General features: G+C 32.6%; 1 protein-coding gene across 3 annotated transcripts in view; it reads left to right on the forward strand.

Moving 5' to 3' along the window:
• Window positions 1-11,786, forward strand: part of LOC149804168 (plexin-A2-like) — a 328,681-nt gene extending 316,895 nt beyond the window's left edge. For 2 of the 3 annotated variants that reach the window (XM_089954145.1, XM_089954146.1), the window contains exon 36: window positions 619-11,786. In XM_089954145.1, the coding sequence (XP_089810271.1) occupies window positions 619-720 (102 nt within the window). In that variant the 3' untranslated portion in view covers window positions 721-11,786. The remainder of the gene's footprint in view (window positions 1-618) is intronic. The other variant, XR_016420317.1, reaches the window with a different exon arrangement.
• The last annotated feature ends 11,345 nt before the right edge of the window (window positions 11,787-23,131 follow it).

Below are 23,131 nucleotides of genomic sequence, written 5' to 3' on the forward strand. Positions count from 1 at the left end.
ATAATAATCACGTAATGTTAAAGGATAGTAATCATGTAATGTTAAAGGATAATAATCATGTAATGTTAAAGGATAATAATCATGTAATGCTAATGGATAATAATCATGTAATGTTAAAGGATAGTAATCATGTAATGTTAAAGGATAGTAATCATGTAATGTTAAAGGTTAGTAATCATGTAATGTTAAAGGTTAGTAATCATGTTAAAGGATAGTAATCATGTAATGTTAATTATGGTACATCTCACAGGTGAGAAGTGTTCTGCTGAGCCTTGGTTTGAATATTTCTCTGCACTTTTGATGCATTTAAACTTTACTATTTGAATTTTTCTAAGTAATCTGGACAAGAATTATATTTACATTAGTCTAACAGTATTTTGTCTTTATATTAGTCTAACAGTATTTTGTCTTTATATTAGTCTAACAGTATTTTGTCACCTTGAAATACATGTTCCATCAGCTTTAAGGTGCTTCAGAACCTATGACAATTTCAAGGAATTTAAAGTACATGTATTATTTAGATTTACTCTTTGAGTAGGTTGACAGAATTCACAAATGATTGATACATTGTTACCAAGTATCTATGATTGATAATTGTATTATTTATATTTTCAACAGATTATTGAGGCCCTAGAGCAAAATGAATTTGCCAAAAATTATCGACTGACCAGCAAACTTGAAAATGTACGTGTGGCGATGAATGGAGAGGCGTATTGCTGACCTGCATCCCATTCTGCTGTCTACAGTTCTTTACTCTTCACTTGACAACATTAGCGAATGGACTGAACTCCACAGCACCTGTCTTTTACTACCATCTTCTTGACCTCAATGAAGATAGTCTTGTTGAAAAAATGTCAAGGCCAAATCTGCTACCAAGATCTGTCCTTAATATCAGCTGATAGAAATATACATTTGTCAGAAATCTGCACAGGAACAAGTTTTAATCTTTGCAAACACCTGTGAGAATAAATACTTTATAAATGAAATACCCTAGAAACTGTCATCTGATAATGATATATATAATGGGTTCCTTTTTTTTGTATTTAGATAGAATGCATCCATTTAAGCATGGTTCATTTTATGACAAGAGGTTTTATATAAACTATTTGTTCCAACAGGTCAACATAAAAAAATGGACAGGACATACAAAAATGGACAGTTCATCGAAACCAAATTAATATATAAGGGTGTTATACATATTATCATTCAATGATGTTATAATAAACCAAAAAAAATGTACACTTTCTCAGTCGAATTATTTCAAGTAATTATTTTCATCTTAACAGGTTTTGTGTTTTTTTTTTTTTTAATACAGATTAATGTTCGGGGTCTATGAAGTAACATTATAATGTACACAGGATAATTTTTTATTTATTTACCAAAGAAGAACGATCCATTTTTTTTATTGTTGTCAGGACATGATGTCACTACAACCAACTATTTGTATTGCATTTTTTTATTTATTTATGGAAAAGAAATGTATTTTTTACCAATAGCAGATATCAGGTTAATTTTCAAAACATTTTTTTCATTATTAAAGATCCATAGTGCAACAAATTGACTGCCAACACAGTTCATGGCCAGATGGTAAGATCCAAGATGTGTAAATTTTCAGTAGATCTAGGGGTGTAAAATGCTAGGGGTGTAAAATACTAGGGGTGTCAAATGCTAGGGGTGTAAAATGTTCATTTTGGTTAAACACTTGCGTATTCTTCCAGCTTCCTGTATAGAGTTAGGGTCAAGGACACATATTGGCATGATCAGTTCTCTCATAGCGTATGAGTTGCTTTAATTGCAATTTTACAGTAAATAATGTTGTATTTTCTGTACTATATCAATAGATCATTCCTTTAAGATAGACTTGCATAGATTTTTGTTTACTTTAAAACTTTTTTCGCTGTCAATTTATTTCACCACTCACTCATAAAATAAACTATCAGCAGGCGTAATTTTGTGTAGGAGCATTTTATCTCAACACCTGCCTAATTAGTGGCAGTGAATGGTGACCAGACTCTATTAAATTACATCCCATCATTAACTGGAAAAAGATCATACATTAATTATGATTCTGTCCTTAGTTAAATCTCATGAATTGATCTGGAAACCTGTGTATTGCTCAGCCAATGTAAATAAAGTGGATTCAGCATTGTTTATGATGAGTTGGGCACAATTGTCATGTACAGGTATTATTATATCGGACCATGGTTGCAAGCACATTGTCATGTACAGGTATTATTATATCGGACCATGGTTGCAAGCACATTGTCATGTACAGGTACAGGTATTATTATATCGGACCATGGTTGCAAGTACATTGTCATGTACAGGTATTATTATATCGGACCATGGTTGCAAGCACATTGTTAGTTTTGTGACCAGATAATTATATGACAGTAGGGATTAAGATAATTATATGACAGTGGGGATTAAGATAATTATATGACAGTAGGGATTAAGATAATTATATGACAGTAGGGATTAAGATAATTATATGACAGTGGGGATTAAGAGACCCCAAAGCTCAATAGTTTTTGCCATTGTTGTGTAATTATTGAGATCTGAAACTGTTTCTCATATTTTATTGAAATAAATTATTGCTGAACATGTTTTTTATCCATGAAGTTTTGAATATTGCTGCAGTACATCAGAGTAAAACCTACTTAGCCATGATTTGACTGTTATATCCAAATATGTGTTATAATGAAGCATATTGTTATATCCAAATGTGTTATCGTGGGTTATTTTGTGTTGGGGTTCCCCTGTATTGGTCGTCAAGCTAGTCCTGCTATATTTACTTCTTTCATTTTCCTTGTCATACATTCAGATAGGACACATTATGTCTGGCTTTTTTAATAGTTCTAATGCATACAAATGTTTATTGATATATTTATTATTTGGTCCTGTGGTATTTGAAAGTAGGGTTAGGATTATTTCCATTTAGTAATCATCTTAACCATGTAAGAAATTTATTGATAAATGGTGACTCATTTTGAAAGGTACATATCAAATAGATCATCTTTATACATTTAATGTTATCATACTTTTTGTACTGGGACAGTAAGACAGATTCAAATCGGCATTGTGAAGATAGTGATTATTTGCATGAGATAGGAGGTCCTTGAAATTTTTTTTTTTCTTTCCAACTTAACTTTACTGAAATTCCAAGTGAGATTATGGTATTGGCTTTTGCTGTCCATTCACAGTGATTTACAACTTATCAAAAGCTGCTTGACCAATATGAACATGTTTTTGCTAAGAGTATTTATTCTGGCATCAAGAACTTTAAGATTTGTTCATTTGATGCTGATCTTTTATCCTGTATGGCCACTGTTACCTAAAAAAGATAAACCTTTCAAAAATGTTCTTGTTGACTTGACCAAATTTACCCGTAAGAATGATGGCATGACAGTCTTTCAGATTTTTTAGATAGGGTATGGCCACCATTTAGGTCAGGTATGGCAACCATTTAGAAATAGCTTTAAATAACTTCTTCATAGAAAAACAATCAAAATGTATTCCAGCATTAAGGGCTTCCAGGTATGTAAAATTGATGCCAAACTGACATATGTACCAAGAAAAAGCATCCAGGCATAAAGAGCTTCAAGTTCATATAAATAATGCCGATCTGCCATCCAATATAGCCACTATTACTAAAAATAGAAAAACCTTCAAATGTGTTTCTGAAAATCCACTGAACAGAATTTTGACTAAATTTCACAGAGATAATCTATGCACAAGGACGCTGAATATATGTATATGTCTATCAGTACTTAAAAAAAATAAAAATAAATAAAGATCTTCTGAATAACTGCTAAAGAGAAATGGACAAAATGTATGCTGTCTTAAAAGATATTTCAAACCTGTACAAATGACCCTACATCAGATTTGGCCACATTGCTAAATCTAAAAAAACTTTATAAATTTATCTCACAAGAACTCGATAGAATTTGACCAATTTGATGGAAAGCATCTTTGCTTTAAGGTATTTCAGTGTTTGAGAGATCATGCTGATGCGTGATCAGAAGTGGATGAAAATACCAATGAAGAGAACAGCATTTGAAGAAATACATGCAAAAAGCATTCCACTGACTAAGATTTCTTAACCAAAAAAGCATCCCACTGACTCAGATTTTTTAACCAATTGCACAGTCTAAGGCCACAAGGTCTTGTGTAAAAATGGTACATGTCCAGCCAAATCATCAGTATTGAATTTGAAAAGGGAAAAATGTGTGCATCTGCAAGAAGTATGTATCACCCATAGAATGTCTGCCTTTGTTTTTAAGGATTTTTTTTTAAGACTTGCATTTGTTTATTGAAAATAATGTTTGTAAATGTCGGATTTGCAAAACTATACTGCAGCTGTATGTTTGTGCATGTGTATATATGTGTGTATTTGTAAATATTCAACTTTTATAATTTGTCATCTTTATCATCAGATACAAATGCTTTCCATTATGCATTATATACAATAGTGTAAATAAGCAGATTTTCATGGAGAAGTATTTGTGATTATTTTTGCTGATTAACAATAAAATTAAAATTTTATTTCAAGATGTTTTATGTATAAAATTGATTTAATTGGCTTCTTTTGTCTTTTTTGGAAAAATATGACCTGTATTTTTGTTTCAAGCAAGATTATATTGCTATAAAATTTCTTACATGTATGCTGCCAATAGCTGTATGTGTGCCAACAGCTGTATGTATGCTGCCAACAGCTGTATGTATGCTTCTCTAATTAGATTAAAAATGCATAAAGCACATGCAAATGAAACAAATTTTCATAAAAAAGCACTTCTTTTAACTTGTTCATAATCAAATGTATTTTTGTATTTGTACATGACTGTAAAAGAAAAAGAAAAATTCAGAATTTTGCAAGAAGCTACACAGGTGATAGGCATATTATTAGATGTAAAACATAACTTTGTTGAGGAAAAATTGGAGACACTTCTGGTTAGTGAGTTTCCTTGTGAAGAAGTCAAGACCTTTCAACTGCAGGATCAGTGTTAAATGTGTTGTCTATGATACACATAAATGGGGATGGGTTTTCTTTAAAACTTGGGATGTCTTTATCTTCCATCATTGATTGGTGAAATCAATGAGTTGATTGTTGTATCGTTTCACTCTGTGATGTCATGTTTTATGTGCAGAGAATTGTTTGAGTTATAATGTAACCATTTAACTGTATGTGAGAGGTACATTTGTACTATGTACATAATTGTGCTTTATTGCAGGTTTTGCAGTTTGTATTGTAAATAGTCCCAGAATGTCTTTCATTACCACAGAATTCTGCTGAGCATATTGAGTATAGATGTCACTACAGAAGACTTTGCTCAAAAACCAATTTGATTTCTTGTTGCTAGCATTAGGCTACATGTAACTGGGGTGTCAGTAGATACACAGTAGTCTGCATGTAACTTGGGTGTCAATAGATACACATCTGCATGTAACTGGGTTGTCAATAGATATACATTAGTCTGCATGTAACTGGGTGTCATTAGATACACATTAGTCTGCATGTAACTGGGGTGTCAATAGATACACATTAGACTGCATGTAACTGGGGTGTCATTAGATACACATTAGTCTGCATGTAACTGGGGTGTCAGTAGATACACATTAGACTGCATGTAACTTGGGTGTAAATAGATGAGTAAGCCATGTTCAGGTTTGACAGGTATAATGAAAAAGAATGCGTGTAATATTCTCCCTTATTATTACAACGGTGGAACTAATTGTTATGTCATTTTGCAAACAATCCATGGAATTTAAATGTTAAAAGATACAGCTACTCTTTGTAAAGCCAATCCTGTTTCTTATTTTGATATAGTCACTATATGCAGATATGGGAATGAAATTGACCCTAAATATTTCCTTCATTATAGTCTGTTTCAAAGTGCTTGAGAAAGAAATTACCATAGATTACATAATAGTCAGATATATTGATATTCAGGGTTATTCCATTTGAATCTACCGGGAGACAGGGGAAGGTACTATTTTGAAGGTGGGTATCTCCATTTGAAAACAATTGAAATTGTACAGAAAATAAAAGAACAGAACACAATCTACAAAAAAGTATATTCATTCTCCCCCAGATATATGCAATTGAAATAGCCTTCACTAACTTGAGAAAGATTGGAATGTTTAATTCATTCACTTTTGCAAAAATAAGACTTTAAAGACTTTTTACAAATTATGAGATGTTTTAGTTATATTTTGAAACAGACCTTTTAATTTGCAAGCCATTCCTTTCCCAAGAAGTTGTGACTGTGTTGGGTATCACATATTCATGGTATTGTGACCTTAGCTTTCAATATACACCACTCCCTCGATAACTTGCACCCTGATAATGCGTGAACCTGCTTATAACGTGGGATCAGGCATGGATCCCATTTTTTTAAACCAGAAAATACCCCCCAAAAATTGATCCCTATTTCTTGAACTTTAAAAATATTGTGATTAAAATTGGTAACTGAAATGTTTATATATCTCTCATTTTATGGTCAAAAACGGTAGATATGACAGAAATTTTAATCAACATTTTGAAATTATCAACTAATAAGAAGTCATAATTGGTTACATTTACTTTCCAAACGACATTCTTAGTACACAGTAATTAAAGATATTCAAGGTAATTTTGATCAAGGAAAATGTCATTTACGCCTAGTGTAGGCAGTACATTAATATTTAAATGCCAATTAAATGATTTTTATTAAGTGCAATTTGTGTTTTAATTCTATCTTTTAATTCCTCTTGAGTGTAATCATCATAATGCAATGTGTATTTAAACGTAAAATTTGTCAAGCTGCAATAACAGCTATGTCCTTATGCGTTTCTCTGAGAATCTAATTAAGTGCCAACCGTGTTGTGATAACTAACGTGTGAAAGTATTTATTTCATTGTTATACTGAATTAAAAGGTGGCCTTTTATATTATCATGTTAGTTATGTATTTTGAATCAAATAAAGGAGGTGGAATTAAAAAATGGTAAAAGGCACGCAAAGCCTACATACTTAAAATCTAGTGGACCCAGTCATATGTTGGGTGAACTCATTTTATTTGATCAGTCGAACACTGTTATAAATGTTATTGTGTTTGCAACATAAACTACCTTAAATTATCCAACTCGTTCATAACTGTGATCAAAGATAGCAAGGCAACCAAGCAAAACGAATACTTCGTAAAATAAAGAGCTTGGTTTCACAGATACAGACCGCTGTGGGCAAGCGAGTTTCAGAGAATTCCTGAAATGGTGCTTAGAGATATCCTCAGATGATAAGAAGTTTCACTATTATGTTAATGAAATCACGACATCAATATTGTACTAACTGAACAATACAAAAATTGAGTTTCGACATAGGAGATTATCTCACAAAATAAATGTCGCTAGTTTTTGAAAAAAAGGAATCTTATTTGGTGGTTTATCAACAGATAGTCTAGTTCCCGGCTACATGGACTCCTGACTTGGTAGTACACTATTAAATACCACTCCAGTAACCAGACTAATCAGCAAAACAAAATGCAGTGACGAAATACACGAATGTTTTCACTTACACTTGATGGTTGTTGAAACTAGTCGGAACGATCTTTCACATGTTGGACATTTTGAAAATAAATGTTATTTAGACAGACTAACTAACAACTATATTAGAAAAAGCGCATTACTAACAGTTATTGTCGACATGATTGTTAAACGAGGATTCAGTCAATTAACAACCCAGTTCCTTACACACACACACACGCAGTTTTCTCAATATATAAGCGGATTTCTCCTCAATTTTTGGAGGTCCCTTGGTAACTAATGCCCTCGCTTATAGTGCAGTCTATGTTTGTGGACCCCTTTGTGCGCGAGTTATCGAGGAAGAGGTGTAGCTAGAATTAAAGTCAAGGGATAACATCACATTCAGCCTTATTTATTTTGACTTGGTAAATAAATCTTCTAGCTGGTAAAAAGAAGTATAGCTTTTTTATAACTCAGTAGCAATATTATTGAAAATTACAGGTATTCCATGTGCATTATGAATGCTGAAAATTACAGGTATTCCATGTGCATTATGAATTCTGAAAATTACAGGTATTCCATGTGCATTATGAATTCTGATCTAGTCTGATCATTTAACATTTCACTAGTTGTTGTAGTATTCCCATATTTCAAGTAGTTCTGATTTCTAGATTGTTTTCATACTTAAAGTGCTAAATTAGTTGCCCAGTATCATTTATTTGGCTGCTTTTGTAGGCTATGGCATAATAATTTAAGAATAGATTTAATGTTTGTACACAGTCAGGAAATATTCTTTGGAAGAAAAGCAATTTAACTTGAGTTACTTATAAATTGACAAGCAGCCATGGATCCGTATCAAACATGACTGGTGGGGTTGAAAATTTATGAGATCGGTTTGCCTCAGATGTCGGTATGTGCTAGAGGGGAATATTTTTGTTTAATTAAAGCACAAAATGGTGGATTAAAGCAAAAAATGCACCCATCCACCCACCCCAACTATTTCTTAGATCCATGGCTGAAACAAATTATTTACCCAGTATATATAAAAAAACAGGACAGGAAAAATAAATACTTAGAGAATAAATGGTTATGTTTAATTGTTTTGAACACAGCTTGAACAGTAGTTAATGTTAAAATCCAATTTTCATCACAAATTGTTTATGAACTGGTAGTCAATTGAAACTTACTTTTTGGAGTGTTTGACCTGTAGATGTTTGATTACAAGCCATAAATTCATTATAAATTACCAACTTTTAAATGAAATTTGAATTGTATTTTTTTGTCTTTTAGGAAATGAAGCTTTTCTGCTGCAATTTTTAGAACCTTCATGTGTCATATAAAAAAAATTGAGGCTGATTCATGGGGTCCAAGATTACTTACAGGTGCTTTGTGTAGGAAGTATATATTCATGTAACTATTTAGTATTATAGAAGGTGGAGCGGACTGCTGATTTGTACAAATTTCATCACATTACCCTGCATTGTCAGCTTTATAACCCAATAATATGTAACAGTACTGTATATAGCTTAACATGCATCCATCAGAAACTTACGTGGATGCAATGGCTTTACTTCAAGTTAGTACATCTGGCTTTTGAAGACTTTTGAGTCTGCATTTCCCTTTTCAAAAAAGGAGCTCATGGTGCTGGTTCAAATCTTACAATTGATTCCGCTTGAGTTGATTACCATGGTGTGGTCTTGGGCAAGTCACTTTATTCCAGTTACCTCAGCATATAATCCACTACCAGTGTTGCTGTAACATAAAACACCAAACAAAACCTATTATTTTTTTCAAACTTAGACTTTTTTTATAAAAAAAAAACATTTTGTTTTCAACAAACTTAAAAATTGAGGTAACTTGTTCTACTTATGGAATCATGTTGCCAAAACTTTTGACAGTTAATTTTATTAAAAGGAGATTTGACAATTTTATATTCTTCTGAATTTGTTTTTTTCTTCTGGATAAAGCCTTTGAATGGCTCACAAGAACCATTGTGGTTTTATATGCTTAAAAGTAGATTCCTTGGTGGTTATATATGAATATTGAAACTTGAGCTATCTTCTGTGTGTCAAAAATTGTATGTACATGAATTGTACCATTTCAAAGGGCTAACTGTTGTTGCTCAAAATGGTCCTATTTAATCTCAGATCATTGACATGTAGCTTTTGGTTTGCCATTCAGCATTCTATACACAAACAATTAAAATCACCTACAGAACTAGGTGTTTTTGAATTTCTGTTCTACTTCATGCTTTATAAAAATGTTAAAATTAATAACCTACTTGTGTACATTGTCACAGTAATCTACCTAAAAAGTAGTACACTGTCTGCAACAGTAATCTAATTAAGTACATTGTCACAGTAATCTGCCTAAAAAGTAGTACATTGTCTGCAACAGTAATCTACTTAAGTACATTGTCACAGTAATCTACCTAAAAAGTAGTACATTGTCTGCAACAGTAATCTACTTGAGTACATTTGTCACAGTAATCAAATTAAGTACATTGTCACAGTAACCTACATAGGTACATTGACTACCACATTAAGCTACTTAGATGCATTGTCAGTAATCTACTTGGATTGTCACAGTAATCTACTTGGATACAGTGTCACAGTAGTCTACTGAGATATTTGTCACATTAATTTACTTGAATACATTGTCACATTAATCTACTTGGATATATTATCACAGTAATCTACTTGGATACATTATCACAGTAATCTACTTGGATACATTGTCACAATAATCTATTCAGATACATTTTCACAGTAATCTACTTGGATACATCATCACATTAATTTACTTAGGTACATTGTCACAGTAATCCACTTAGATACATTGACTATCACTATAAGTCTGATGTAAGATTTTAGTTCAGTTTGATTTGGTTTTAGTGTGAAATGAGACAGTCTTCATGTAAGCTGAAAAATCAGTGTTAAAATTTAAAGTTAATGCTGTATTATTGATGTCCTGTTCGTCTATTTCTAATGTGAACGACTGATTTTGTTTGATTTTTACAGTGCATGCACATAGACTTTTTATTGTATTCATGCATCACTTACATGCCAGTTCAAATTTTTAGTTATGATGTATGTATTTAAAAAGCCTATATTTTTATATAATTCTGAATGATATTCAAATTAATCTGATAGTATGGTACCATAAGCCAGATCAAAGACTTATGTTTGATTTTACCATTAACTATGCAAGTACCATTAGCACAGCCTGGAGGATTGAAGATATACCAGTATCAGATTTCACTATGTCTGCTTATTAGAATCTCAAAAACTGTAGTATAAGGAAACATGTACAAATTTGTCTTACTTGATACTAATCACTTGGAAAACTTAGGCACTCAATAGAGGTAGGAATTTTTGTTTTACTAGTATTTCTTTAGCATTTAGAAGAAAAAAAATTACTTGAAACTTTTGATTCACTTGGACTGATGTACTATTTCTTGAAATTGTCCATTTACAGTAAAACCTGTTTTGTGAGACCACTGCTATGAAAGACCACCTGTCTTGAGAGACCAGGTTGTCCTTGCACAGATTTATTGGTTATATAGTGTTATGACCTGACATGAGAGACCACCTGTCTTGAGAGACCATTATTTGTTGGCAGAAGGGGTGGTCTTTCATGACAAGTTCTACTGTATTTAAAGTTGAGGATTAAAAAATTGGGTATTTTGAAGAAGTAGTATAGACAGTAGTTTAAATTTAATATTTGTTCAAAACTTGTTGCTCCACAAAACAGAAGTTTGGTTTCATATGTAAGGCATCAGTCTGGCTTGCAGAGTTTGTTGAGTTTTCGCTTCATATTAACTTGCCATTGAATTCTTTATCACTCATTGCAAAAGACAGCTGTATATACTTTCTGATTTGATTCTGTTCAAGATATATTTTCATTTGAAATTCAGATAGTGAGAGGCATTTCTTAATTTGAAACAATTCCATTGAAGATAAGGAGGAAATGAAAATTTTAAGGAATATTTTATTTGCACTGCTGACAATGAGAAATAATAGGAGTGTCAGTTACATCAAATTTTAATCCAAGGTGTTTTTATATACTTATTCTGTCTTGATTTGAGACTTGTTCAACTTGTATAATATACATACTGTCCTTTTTATAGAATTACACATGGTTTTCTTTTATAGAAAAACATGTCTTGGTATTGTACTATGAGTATCATTTATTAGAAGACAATTTAAGTACATTTCGTATATGTTGTTATGCAACTTGGAATTTTTTTACTGAAATTACTTTTAAAGACAATAAAAATTCAATCAACTGCTTGTTTCAGTTTTACTTGTGTGTGTGTGTGTGTGTGTGCACATTCACTTAGCACATTAAAGGTATATAGCTGGCTTTAGATGTACTTTACTATTTTGCCAAAAAATAAATCTGTGCACTTGACAGTGTTGTTTGATTTCACAAACTCAATTTTTTCAGCATAATGCACCATATCCAAGTTGGGACTTGTCCAAAAGGCGGTAATCTTAAATATACTCCAGGACTAAAATATATGTACGGTAATTATGAATGACACTAAAACAAGAAGTACCAGGGGTAGATTATCTTTAATGGTGCCTGTAATCCAGTACCAACTGTAGGTTATTTTTAATGGTGCCTATAAGCCAATACCAGTGAAAGGTAATTTTAAATAATGCTATAAACAACTCAACCTACTTTCCCAGCCCTAAACTGGTTTGCAAACCATATTTCAGTGGAGGAAAATATTTTTCCTGTATTAATACCCTGTTTATTCAATGGTAAGTTCTTGTCTAATAGAAAATGCTGCCAACACCGGTGATGTTGATTAACAGCATGTAATGATTAGTGTTAATGCATGCTTCAACTTGGGTTTTACAACACGTCGATTGATGTTAAGAGGTAATAGAAGATTTTCATGCGTGATTCCACTGTCTCACATCTTTGGATTTTTTGTAGAAACATTAGAAAGGTTATTTTTGGGGCCAAGCATACTTATAAGAAATGCTACTGATTATGATACTATTTGGCATTAATGCTGGTAAAGTATTATTAACAAAACTTTGTTGATGCCAGTAATGACTCCAACTATTGCTGAACAGAAATTACTCTCTTTTACGGATTCAGATGGTAAATCATTATTATCATGGTTAACAACAACTACAGACAGTGTTCAAAGTACAGTTAATGGTTTATTCACATGGCATATAGCATCTCAGCAAGGTGTTTCTGCTCCAAGGCATATTTTCATTGTTTTTCAAAATAACGAGTAAACTCGCAAGAAGAAAGTGCAATGATATTTGACAAATTTGGAGTTTCTGATGTTTCACCGACAATAAATGGACATCAAGAACCAGCTGAAAATATATTATTAAATTTTTTAATTAAATCATGTAGCACGTACACATCATTGGTTAATGACATTTATGGGACGTGATCAAAATATAGATAATGGTTTGCAAATATCACAACTAGATTTTAAAGACTGTATCCGATTTATTACTTTTTGTTGGAACATCTTGATTTAAGTAGAAAATCTGTTGTTGATATTCACTTTCGAGCTCGAATAAATAGAGACGCTGAAACTGTTCCTAATTACAGAGCAGTTGCTGTTATACTCGGCAACAAATTAATGTTAAATGAAGGTGCTGGTGGGCTATTAAGAGTTACTGATGCTCCAGTAGGAAACGTGTAATTAAATCACTCATGATATTTATAAATGTCATATCATCATGTTAGTGTCAGTCTGACTCCCAGTCAGATTAAAGAGCTTCAATCAAGTTCAGCAAAAATACTGGAATAAAAATTATCACTAAAAGAAGATCAGATCACAGGTGGTCAAAATAAACTATCATTGTCAGAATGTCAACTCAGACATTTCAATAGCGCCAAACAATAAAAAACAGGCATTAAACTCAATCTTTCTGCTGGTGCAGTTAAAGGCTCGATTAAAACAGGTGGTATGTTTCCACTTTTTGCAGTTTTACCGGCGTTAATAGCCTTTGCAGTTCCAACCATTGCAATAACAGCTGCACTTGGTGTTTTAAGTGCTGTTGCTGGGCTGCTGGTAAAAAGCTTACTGAAAAAATAAGAGGAGGGAGAATAAAAATAAGGGGAAGGGGTCTAAGATTACCAGGAACCCCCTATCGATACTGAAAATGTCTGAGACTTCCAGGAACAGTTCGTTAATCCGTCCAATTTCAAATTATGATTAAATTGATACTTCTAAAATTAAATATACAATCTTTTTAGAGGAGTTTTTATGTGATCAATTACCAAAACAACCAAATAATATTGAAACAGGAATTATTAATCTTGATAGTAGTTCTGGACCTGGTACTCACTGGGTTGCATGCGCATTTGATCCGCGATGTTCTATTTATTTTGATTCATATGGACTTCCTCCGCCAATATAATTTTTAAAATACGCCAGAAACAATCCATTTTGGTATTCGTCATTGCCAACACAAACACTAATTGATCCGCCAGTATGTGGTTGTGAAGTAATTAATGTATTAAATGCTATCTCAAAATCAACATTACCACCTCATAAAGTCATACACGATTTTGCAAATAGCCGTTAATCGTTTTAAATAGATCTTAAAGTATAATGGTTGATATTTACAAAAGATCTTATTCTAACAAAGACAAAAAAGATAAGATGATATTGATTTGTCAAATTAAACGACTAAAGATGAACTTGCCGATATTATGAACCTCTCTGGAGTTGACCGATATGAATTTGTTATTTTTCAGGATAAATACGGTGTTTTAAAGACGAGCAATATCAAATGGAATGACATAATTCATAGAGTTCTCGGTACTACGGTACTACGGATAACATTCCAGTATTTACCAATGATGGAAAAATTAGAGACTCAAATATGTCAATCGCAACTATTAGAAATGAAATTGTAAAAAGTGTTGCTAACTGTTTACGATCTACCGGTGATATATTGACAGGTGAACTCTGCATGAATGGAAATAAAATAGTTGTTTTAAGAGATCCAACATCTGATGAAGATGCTGCAACAACAAAAAATATGTAGACACAATAGATACTAAAGTATCGACGCTATGAGCTGAGTATGACGCTCAAGTAAGTATGTTTACAAATCTTCGTAGAAATTTTAGAAAAATTAATGAAATCGCAGAGGAATTCTTTGGAAGTCCGTTGAATGTTAACGTAAAACTTGTTGATATTAATACAAAACTCGGCGATATTAAAACAGCTATGTCAGACATTGAAACGATTAATAAACGATTAGGTGTTATCAGAGAGCCTAAATCATTTTCAGAGTTAATCACGATAGCGCAGAGTAATATCGATGACATTAGAAAGAGAATAGAAGATGTTATAAGTGGAATTCCTGATATCGTTCAAAAAACTAATCTGATTAAAATTCCCCAAAAGCAGATTATCAGCCTGGTATATACAGTAGCGTCTGACCAAGCATTATGGTCACCACTCAATAAAACCAATCAACATCGCGCTGAGGTTACCGGTATATACAGTACTTGGTGTTGTAATAGTTATAATATCTACCACGATTTCACGTCATTATCCACTGACTCCGTCAGGTGGATCTCCTGGATCTATGTTAGTGATGTTAGATCAAAACGACGAGGAAACATTTACTGTAAAAACTAGAAGAAGAAATCAAATCGGAATGATTTATTATTGGTGTCTTGAATTAGTAGCTAAATTCCCACCTAATTAAAATATAATTAGTATTCCGATTATCGTTCAACGTTGTAGATACAATCAAGCACGTGAATGGCAAAAAGAAAATAAAAAATATCGTTGACGAGTATAAAGTTTAAAAAAAATACCACAGACTTGTAGTTATCGTTTACATAATTGTTTATTCAGTATCTGCTGTTATGGCTGGAGCCGGCGTATTATAGTCAACAATAACAATGCCATCATCAGCAGTTGTAACTATTTGTGTTTCAGCTGCGACAACGACTGCAAGTATCCTTAATATCATTGCACACAAAAAATATGCACGTGCACAAACACAAAATTGCATGATTATATAATAAAATTACATACAGCGACGTTAGCATACTCCAAATTATCCTCGTTATTATCAACAAGTCTTAGTGATGGAAATATATCAGATTCTGAGTTCACGGATTTAAATAATGTCAACTCCGAACGAAATTCTTCAACAGATTGTAAAGAACACAGCTCCAACAAAAATAACAATTATATCAGTTTGCGCAACTAATCCTGAATTTAATGTTAATTTTCCAACTGCAATTTCAGCGAAAGAAATTGCACTAGCACAATTACGAGTATACCATAGCTGGCCAAATATCAGATCAAAATCATTCGGTGGATTGCAGGCGAATAATTCGCCTGCATTTGCACCAAAACGAAAATGATGGAACACGAGACTGGTATGTTGTGGGAATTGCAACAGGCAATTATAAATCGAACAAATCAATGATGAATTCCAGTGCAGAATAAAATCTATAATCAATTAATATATATATATATATATATATATATATATATATATATATATATATATATATATATATATATATATATATATATATATATATATATATATATATATATATATATATATATATATATAAACTCCAAAATCTCCAAATATTTTCCGGTGTAATGGAACTGATGATGTATAAAATATTAATGCTTTTCGTGATGAGTTAAGATACATGGACGTTTATAAAATGTATTCCGGTCCCATTAATTCTGAGATCAACCAATAAATCATCAAAATACGAAATTTGTTTTCGTCGTTATCACAATACTATAGTGATGACATAAAACAACCGATCATTGGAACAATAGAACATCTAAATCAAATAGAATCAGATTGTGACTGTTAATAAAATTTCATTGAAGAAGTATATGAACATGTTATTTATTTTCCCCGCCCTAGAAAACCATTTATCAATCATTATAAAATAACATAAGAAGTGTATAAAGGACCAGGTGATTTTACATTTGTTGTACCAAAGTTTAATAAAGAAGAACTAAAAACCATTATTAATGAAAACTTTCCTAAAATTGTTGAGTCTAGGAGAAAAATAGCCCCACCAGCATCTCTTCTCAAGCATAACAATGATTCGTACGGTGGCGGTATACATATTTAACCATGAATTGTAAATATAACATCAACAATCGCAGTCAATCTTGTATGTGATGCAACTGATGGCAGCTATCAAACAGAGCTTGAAAAATCTAGTCAGGCTCAGCAAGGATCTAATTTTTTTTTACATTTACACCGCATGTACCTCCTGGATATTTGATTGTACAATAACAGATCAATCCGGTTTATATACGATGTCATAATAATTTATTATCAAGAATACATTTGAAACTTACTGACCAATCCGGACACTTAATTGATTTAAGAAATAAATATCTGAATATAAATTTATATGTAAGATATTAACGATTTTTGATCATGCAGCGTGTTTCACAATTAATTATTTAACCAAGAGGTATTATAGTATTATATAATGAACCAACATGTGAGAGTTTTCATACACGACAAAGCGGTGCTTGAAAACGCCATCAGAACAATAATGACATAACCCCCAGTCAACACAGAACAATTTAGTGTTAATATAACTATAGGCGAATACGGCAATGAAAAAGTTTTATTGACGCAGGAACAATTAAACGAACTGCAGCGAGAACATATTATTATGATTACGTGCAATACATATCAGATTATGAATTATGCACATTCTTGTATTGAATTAGATAAACTTAAGAGATAGTGTTTAATTCTGAATTTAAAAAATCTGATTTCATTAAATTGATTCATCAGTGACGTTTTTAATACCTTCAAAATCCTCTTTACTATTTTCACTTTCGTCACTACTTTCACTAATAACTTTTGTCGTTGTTTTCATATATTTTACAGTAGCTAAATATTAGCATACCTTGTTGTAATCGTTAAGAATCTATATTCAGCTGGTAGGGTACATCTAGTGTATATCTATCTTCAAATTTTCGTGTTTGCAGTGATTCAAAGTCACATATTTATTATGTATGGATCAAGTTTAATTTTTATGCCGTCGTTTTTATTGCAGAAATAATAATCACTAATATTTTCGTAATTCATTATTCGACAGTATGGCCAATCATAGGTTCCGATCGCCAGACCTCGAGTATGAGAATCCAACATTCTAGCATTGTACTACTGTACACATCTTACAGATATATGACTCAGAACTTATAATAAAGTTATCTATGCTTGACTGCTAGAGTACTGAGTAAACAACAGCGTGGATTTATTTCTGATTTTCCAGAACACACTGTATAATTTTATTTCTGCATTTACAAAGTCACATTTGAAATACATCATTTAAGTTACACACGTTTTGCTCATACGGGCATGTACGTATGTAAGATCTGAAATACTAAATTAGAAATAGATATTAAAGTAGTTAACGTAATGGTGTGTATTTATTGTTTGTTGTTCTTTATTACTATCGCTGACACAATCTAGATGAATCATTAAACCTGACAAATTGAGAAAAAAATGATAATGTTTCTTTAAAAAATCAACTAAAAGAAAATTATTGATCAATAAATGAACATTATTTACTTGATTACAGGTTTTACCTTTATATAACAGGGTTATTCCCTTTGACATATAAAATCGGCGAAGTCATATAAACATTAAATTACTCTGCCTTATGATAGAGTTATACCCTGAACTAAGACGCCTTTGTTTTGTATTTCTTTAAAAATACCGATTTGGTTATATTATTTGCAACACGATGAGGAACAAAGTAAGCTCAACGGAGAAAGAAAGCTTCAGAGTTATATCCTTTCTTGAGGTAATTCGCAGTAACAAGCAAGGTAACTACTGAGTTACTCTATAAGAGGGGGGCCCCCGAGTGGCCGAGTGGTCTAAAGCGCTCACCGTTCCGGATCACTGCCATCTCACCTCTGTCTGCGTGGGTTCGATTCCAAGGCTGGGCTAGCGTGGGTACGTGGGAGAAGCTGCCAGTAGCTTCTCGTGGGTCGTGGTTCTTCCCTGGGTTTTCCAGGGTTCTTCCTCCACCAGTAATACTGGCCGCCATGTATGGCCTATCTTGTGCTGAACAATGGCGTTAAACCCCACAACAACAACTCTATAAGAGAGACAGAGTTATCTCCCTTCAACAATGCTGGAATTTTATAGTAATTTATATTTGTCACATCAACCTTAAGATTAATCAAATAACAGTGTATTTAACGATGTAGAATATAAACAAAAAATAAATAAATAATTAGTAATTATAATATTAGTAGCAACTACCGGAGATATCTTAGTTTGACAGATTTATCTTCCTTCACAATAATGAAAACTTATTTTTGATTTATATTTGTTCGAAAAGGTCGATTTAGTAATATTATCTGCGACATGTTGAACCAAGCGCTGGCAAATATTAAAATATCTGCCAGCTGCGTTCATTGATTGAAATATAATTTCTTCACCAGTTTCTGTATTTACATATTTAACAAGTCTTGCAATTTTTTAACGTTTGCCAGTATTTCCAAATCTGCAGTTCTGGCTGTGTGTAATGTCTCGCAAATTATCTAAAGAGTTATTGAGTAACAGGTTATTAATATGATCGATCACAAGACCGTCTTCGAGTACCTCTCGAAAACATTTGTAGACGAACCTATGATAGAGTAATATGTATTCCCTTTAGTATTGATCATGAGATAACCAGTATTAGTGACATTACCGACTGTTTTGTTTTAGTCGACAGTGCCTGATGATACCATAACGAGATGATTCATAATTCTTGATGATGTAATGTCTCACAAATTCTTTATGCTCCATTTATATATAATATCATTTGTTTAAATAATAATTTGTCTACATCATTATTTTTAAAATCTAGCTAAATAAACTTTCACATTTCTTATAATTTTATCATTATTGTCTTAGTTATTTATTTTATCAGAATATCTTTTGAGCTCTCTGTATTTTTTTTACCACCACATTGCACACTTGTGTGTTTCCTCTAACGCCAACACCACACTTCAGACACGGTTTAGGTCCTAAACTCCCTCTACGTACATTTTGTAAATGATATCCGCAGAATTCGTTTACACAAGCTTTGTCACAAGGAGTTATAAAGCCTACCATAAGCCATCTGTTCTTTGTTTGAATCGTTGCATATATAAAATATATCAATTGAAATATATATGTCTTAATTATAATATGAACGAATTAACAGAGATTAAAATTAAGTCTTATAAAAATAAATTTAACCCTAACAGAATATCACCCGACTTACCGATGCGAGCTCTGGTTGATCCTACGAATAAAAGTTTTATTAATGCTATTCGTGACGCCAAGAAAGAATTTAACAAAGATGGTGCATCTTACGTGTGGTCGACGTTCAAAATCATACGTAACACCGATGGTGTCGACAAAGTTGTCGATGCTACAATGAACGACAACCGAGCGGCAACGAGTATTAATTATCTCGACGATCAAATATATTTTTTCAGAGTAAAGTTTATTGTGTTTGCAGAAACAAACAATACTTGGATTATCAGTGACAAACGTGACCCTGTCCTTCAGAATAAAACAATTGCCGTATTAATTAAAAATTCCAAATCAGGAATGATTACTAGTATTGACAAACCGTATTATGTCATAGCGTATCCTGTAACCGCGGTTATTTATGGAATTTATCCGATAAATGATAAACCCAGCGTTAATAATCTAAAACCGATGAAATTTTCACACACAAAATTGTGTAGCGGAACGAGTAACGGAATATTTTACAAACGCAATAAGTGGAAATGGTTTAATGAATAAAAGACATAAAATAATAAGTGATTGGGGAGAAATAGTTAAAGATTCCAGAGCATTTGTCAGAGACGTCGCTGAATTAGGAAAGAAATTAAAATTCCCGATAATGGTAAGAAAAATAAACAGGGAGATTTTATACCAATCAAAGTATAAATCGAAAGGAGCTTCGATTGAAATTATTGATCATAATGGACTAATACAGTAACAATATTTCCACGAAATCGAACTGTTTAAATTTTATCAAGGAGATATATTTGATTTTATTAACGAAATAAGTAAGAATTATCCTGTATCAGTGTGGTTATTGCAATGTTCAGATAACGGAAATTATGATCAGTTTTTACGGCCTAATGGCGTTCTTTATCGTACAGAATCTCTCCATGAAGAAATGAAAAATCTTGCATCTAGATACACCTATGCCGATATTGAACAATTACTGAGTAATTATTTTACCGTTCCTTCAGTTGCTGCTCATTTTGTTAGGGAGAAAAAATCGTGGAAATCAACACGATTGTGTTTTCTTGAAGAAATACAACGCAGGTGTGTCGAATATGGACATGGTGGATTATGGAATACTGAATACAATTATAGAGATTTTATTTCAGTTGATATGGTTGCATGTTATCCGGGAAGTTTTCTTGGAATAGGAGAGTGTTCTAAGTATTTTGAGCGATTTGGACAACCCACACAGGAAATGACCAGAGTATCGATAAATGGACCATTACCATCTTTTTATTTGACTGGATTCGCTTGTATCGAGTCATTTCAGTTTGCCGAAAATCTTCATCCGATTTGTTATGTCTGGTTTGGCAATTATTTTTCAGAAAAAATGTGGACACCAACGGTATTATTACGGTATATGCTCGATGTAAAAATACTCTTAATGTTAACAGTAAGTGAAGCAATTATATCATATCGTCCGCAGAAAGAAGTTTAGTTACCACAACAAAAGAAATATTCCGATGATGAAAATCCCGATATCACTGATTTTGAGAATAAAATCCCAAAAGATTTTGGCAGAAAAATAATCGGTAAATTCACCCAAGGAAGATCATATGATCATAAACGACATTGTACAAGATTGATTATAGATGATGCTGAACTAGATTATATAATTGCTGATACAACGAATAAAATACGTTTATAAGTCGAAGCAATGTTAATATATCAGACGGAACTAAATTAGATACAATTGTGAGTTATACTGATGGTGAGTCACCGCAGTATACTCATTTAAGATCTTCAATGATTGCGTACGTTTCGATAAATCTATTATCAATGATAAATAGCGTTTCTGATACCGCGGTTAGAGTCGCTACGGATTCATCTTATATCAATTAAAATTACAGGATTTCTAGAACAATTACATATCGGCACCTAAGTATCATGGGGTGAATGGAGAATAAGACAAAAAATATATTTAGTTATTCTGAGAGCGCGTTACTATGGACGAACCTCCGTGGACGCTAGAATATGCAATTACAATTCATTCATCACAAGGATTAACCATCTCTGATACAAATGTTTGGATCGTCGATGATCGTATCGAATGGTCAAATTTAGTTTATCTCGCAGTGTATAAACAGTGTGACAAAATAATAAGCGCGACTTTGATCACGACAATGAAACAACAGCAAATTAATCATTGTGCGAGTTGTAACACAGTAATGTTGTGGTAGTAGTCAAATAATAATCCAAGACAATTTACTGCAAACAGAATTCATAGTAATTTTGGTTTTACACGCGAAAATGTAATGCTGACTTGTCTTGAATGTAATCGACGTCGAGGTGCTAGTTTACAAAAGTGAATGCGGTGGTAATTGTGTGTCTTCAGGAATTACTTGTAATTGCTCGCGTACAAATCCACGTTGATGAGCAATTGAATCTAATCTGTATATTGCAGGTCTACCCGTGAATCTTACCACGCTATAAATTTTGTGTCGTAATACTCCGAATAGGATCAGTCGCTCTTTCTTTTACCGCCTTCAAATTCACCGGGTTCATATAAATACCTGACAGCAACATTACCTCATGCTGGTTGTTTTGAAAAGTCATGTCGTTGTATTGGTATAAGTTTTTTTTTTGTAATCGCATTAATCGGTTTCGTGGCAGTTGTTTGAGTAATTTCATTATTTAACGCAACTATCACACTTGGTAATCTTGCAACCTATTTGCGAGATCTCGTATCTTTCTGAATTATTTTTTCGCATATTGATATCCAAATAACCGCTCAGCAAGTGTTCGATTAAATCGTTCAACAATTGCCTGATCACGATAATTTGCAGTATGTCCTCGTCTAATTGTGACATGATGTTTTTTCATCAGAGATGATACTGTACCAAGAAATTCCTTGCCAGGATCAACTTGTAGTAGTTTTGGACATTGTAAGGGTCCTCGTTGATAAATTCGTTCAAAAGCAGATGAAAATTCAGTTGCTGTTTTAGTTGATAGTGCTTCCTTATATCTACTTGCAACATCAACGACTGTTAATGCATATTTATACGTAGGTGATTGACATCTTCCAATGTTAATAGTATCATGTGGTAAAAATAAAATATCTGCTGAATGAACTTCATTAGGAATGCTGATATAAAAATGTGCATGCTAAAATTTTTAGGCGATGAAAGTTAATTTGCCATACTGCCTGTCGTGCTAACCATTTTGCAGCAACATAACGTGTAACATTTGCTGCATCAGCGAGTTTACTAATCGCTGCTCTACCCCTCCAATATCCTCTTGGGTTATAATAAATAGATTCTTTTGTTTTATAATAATCGGTTGATCAATTACCGACTCCGAATAATAACTTACCTTTCATCGCAGATCTTAC

Source organism: Sinohyriopsis cumingii, chromosome 3 (assembly GCF_028554795.1).
Source record: "Sinohyriopsis cumingii isolate HCF-2022 chromosome 3, ASM2855479v2, whole genome shotgun sequence".
Lineage (NCBI taxonomy): Eukaryota > Metazoa > Mollusca > Bivalvia > Unionida > Unionidae > Sinohyriopsis > Sinohyriopsis cumingii.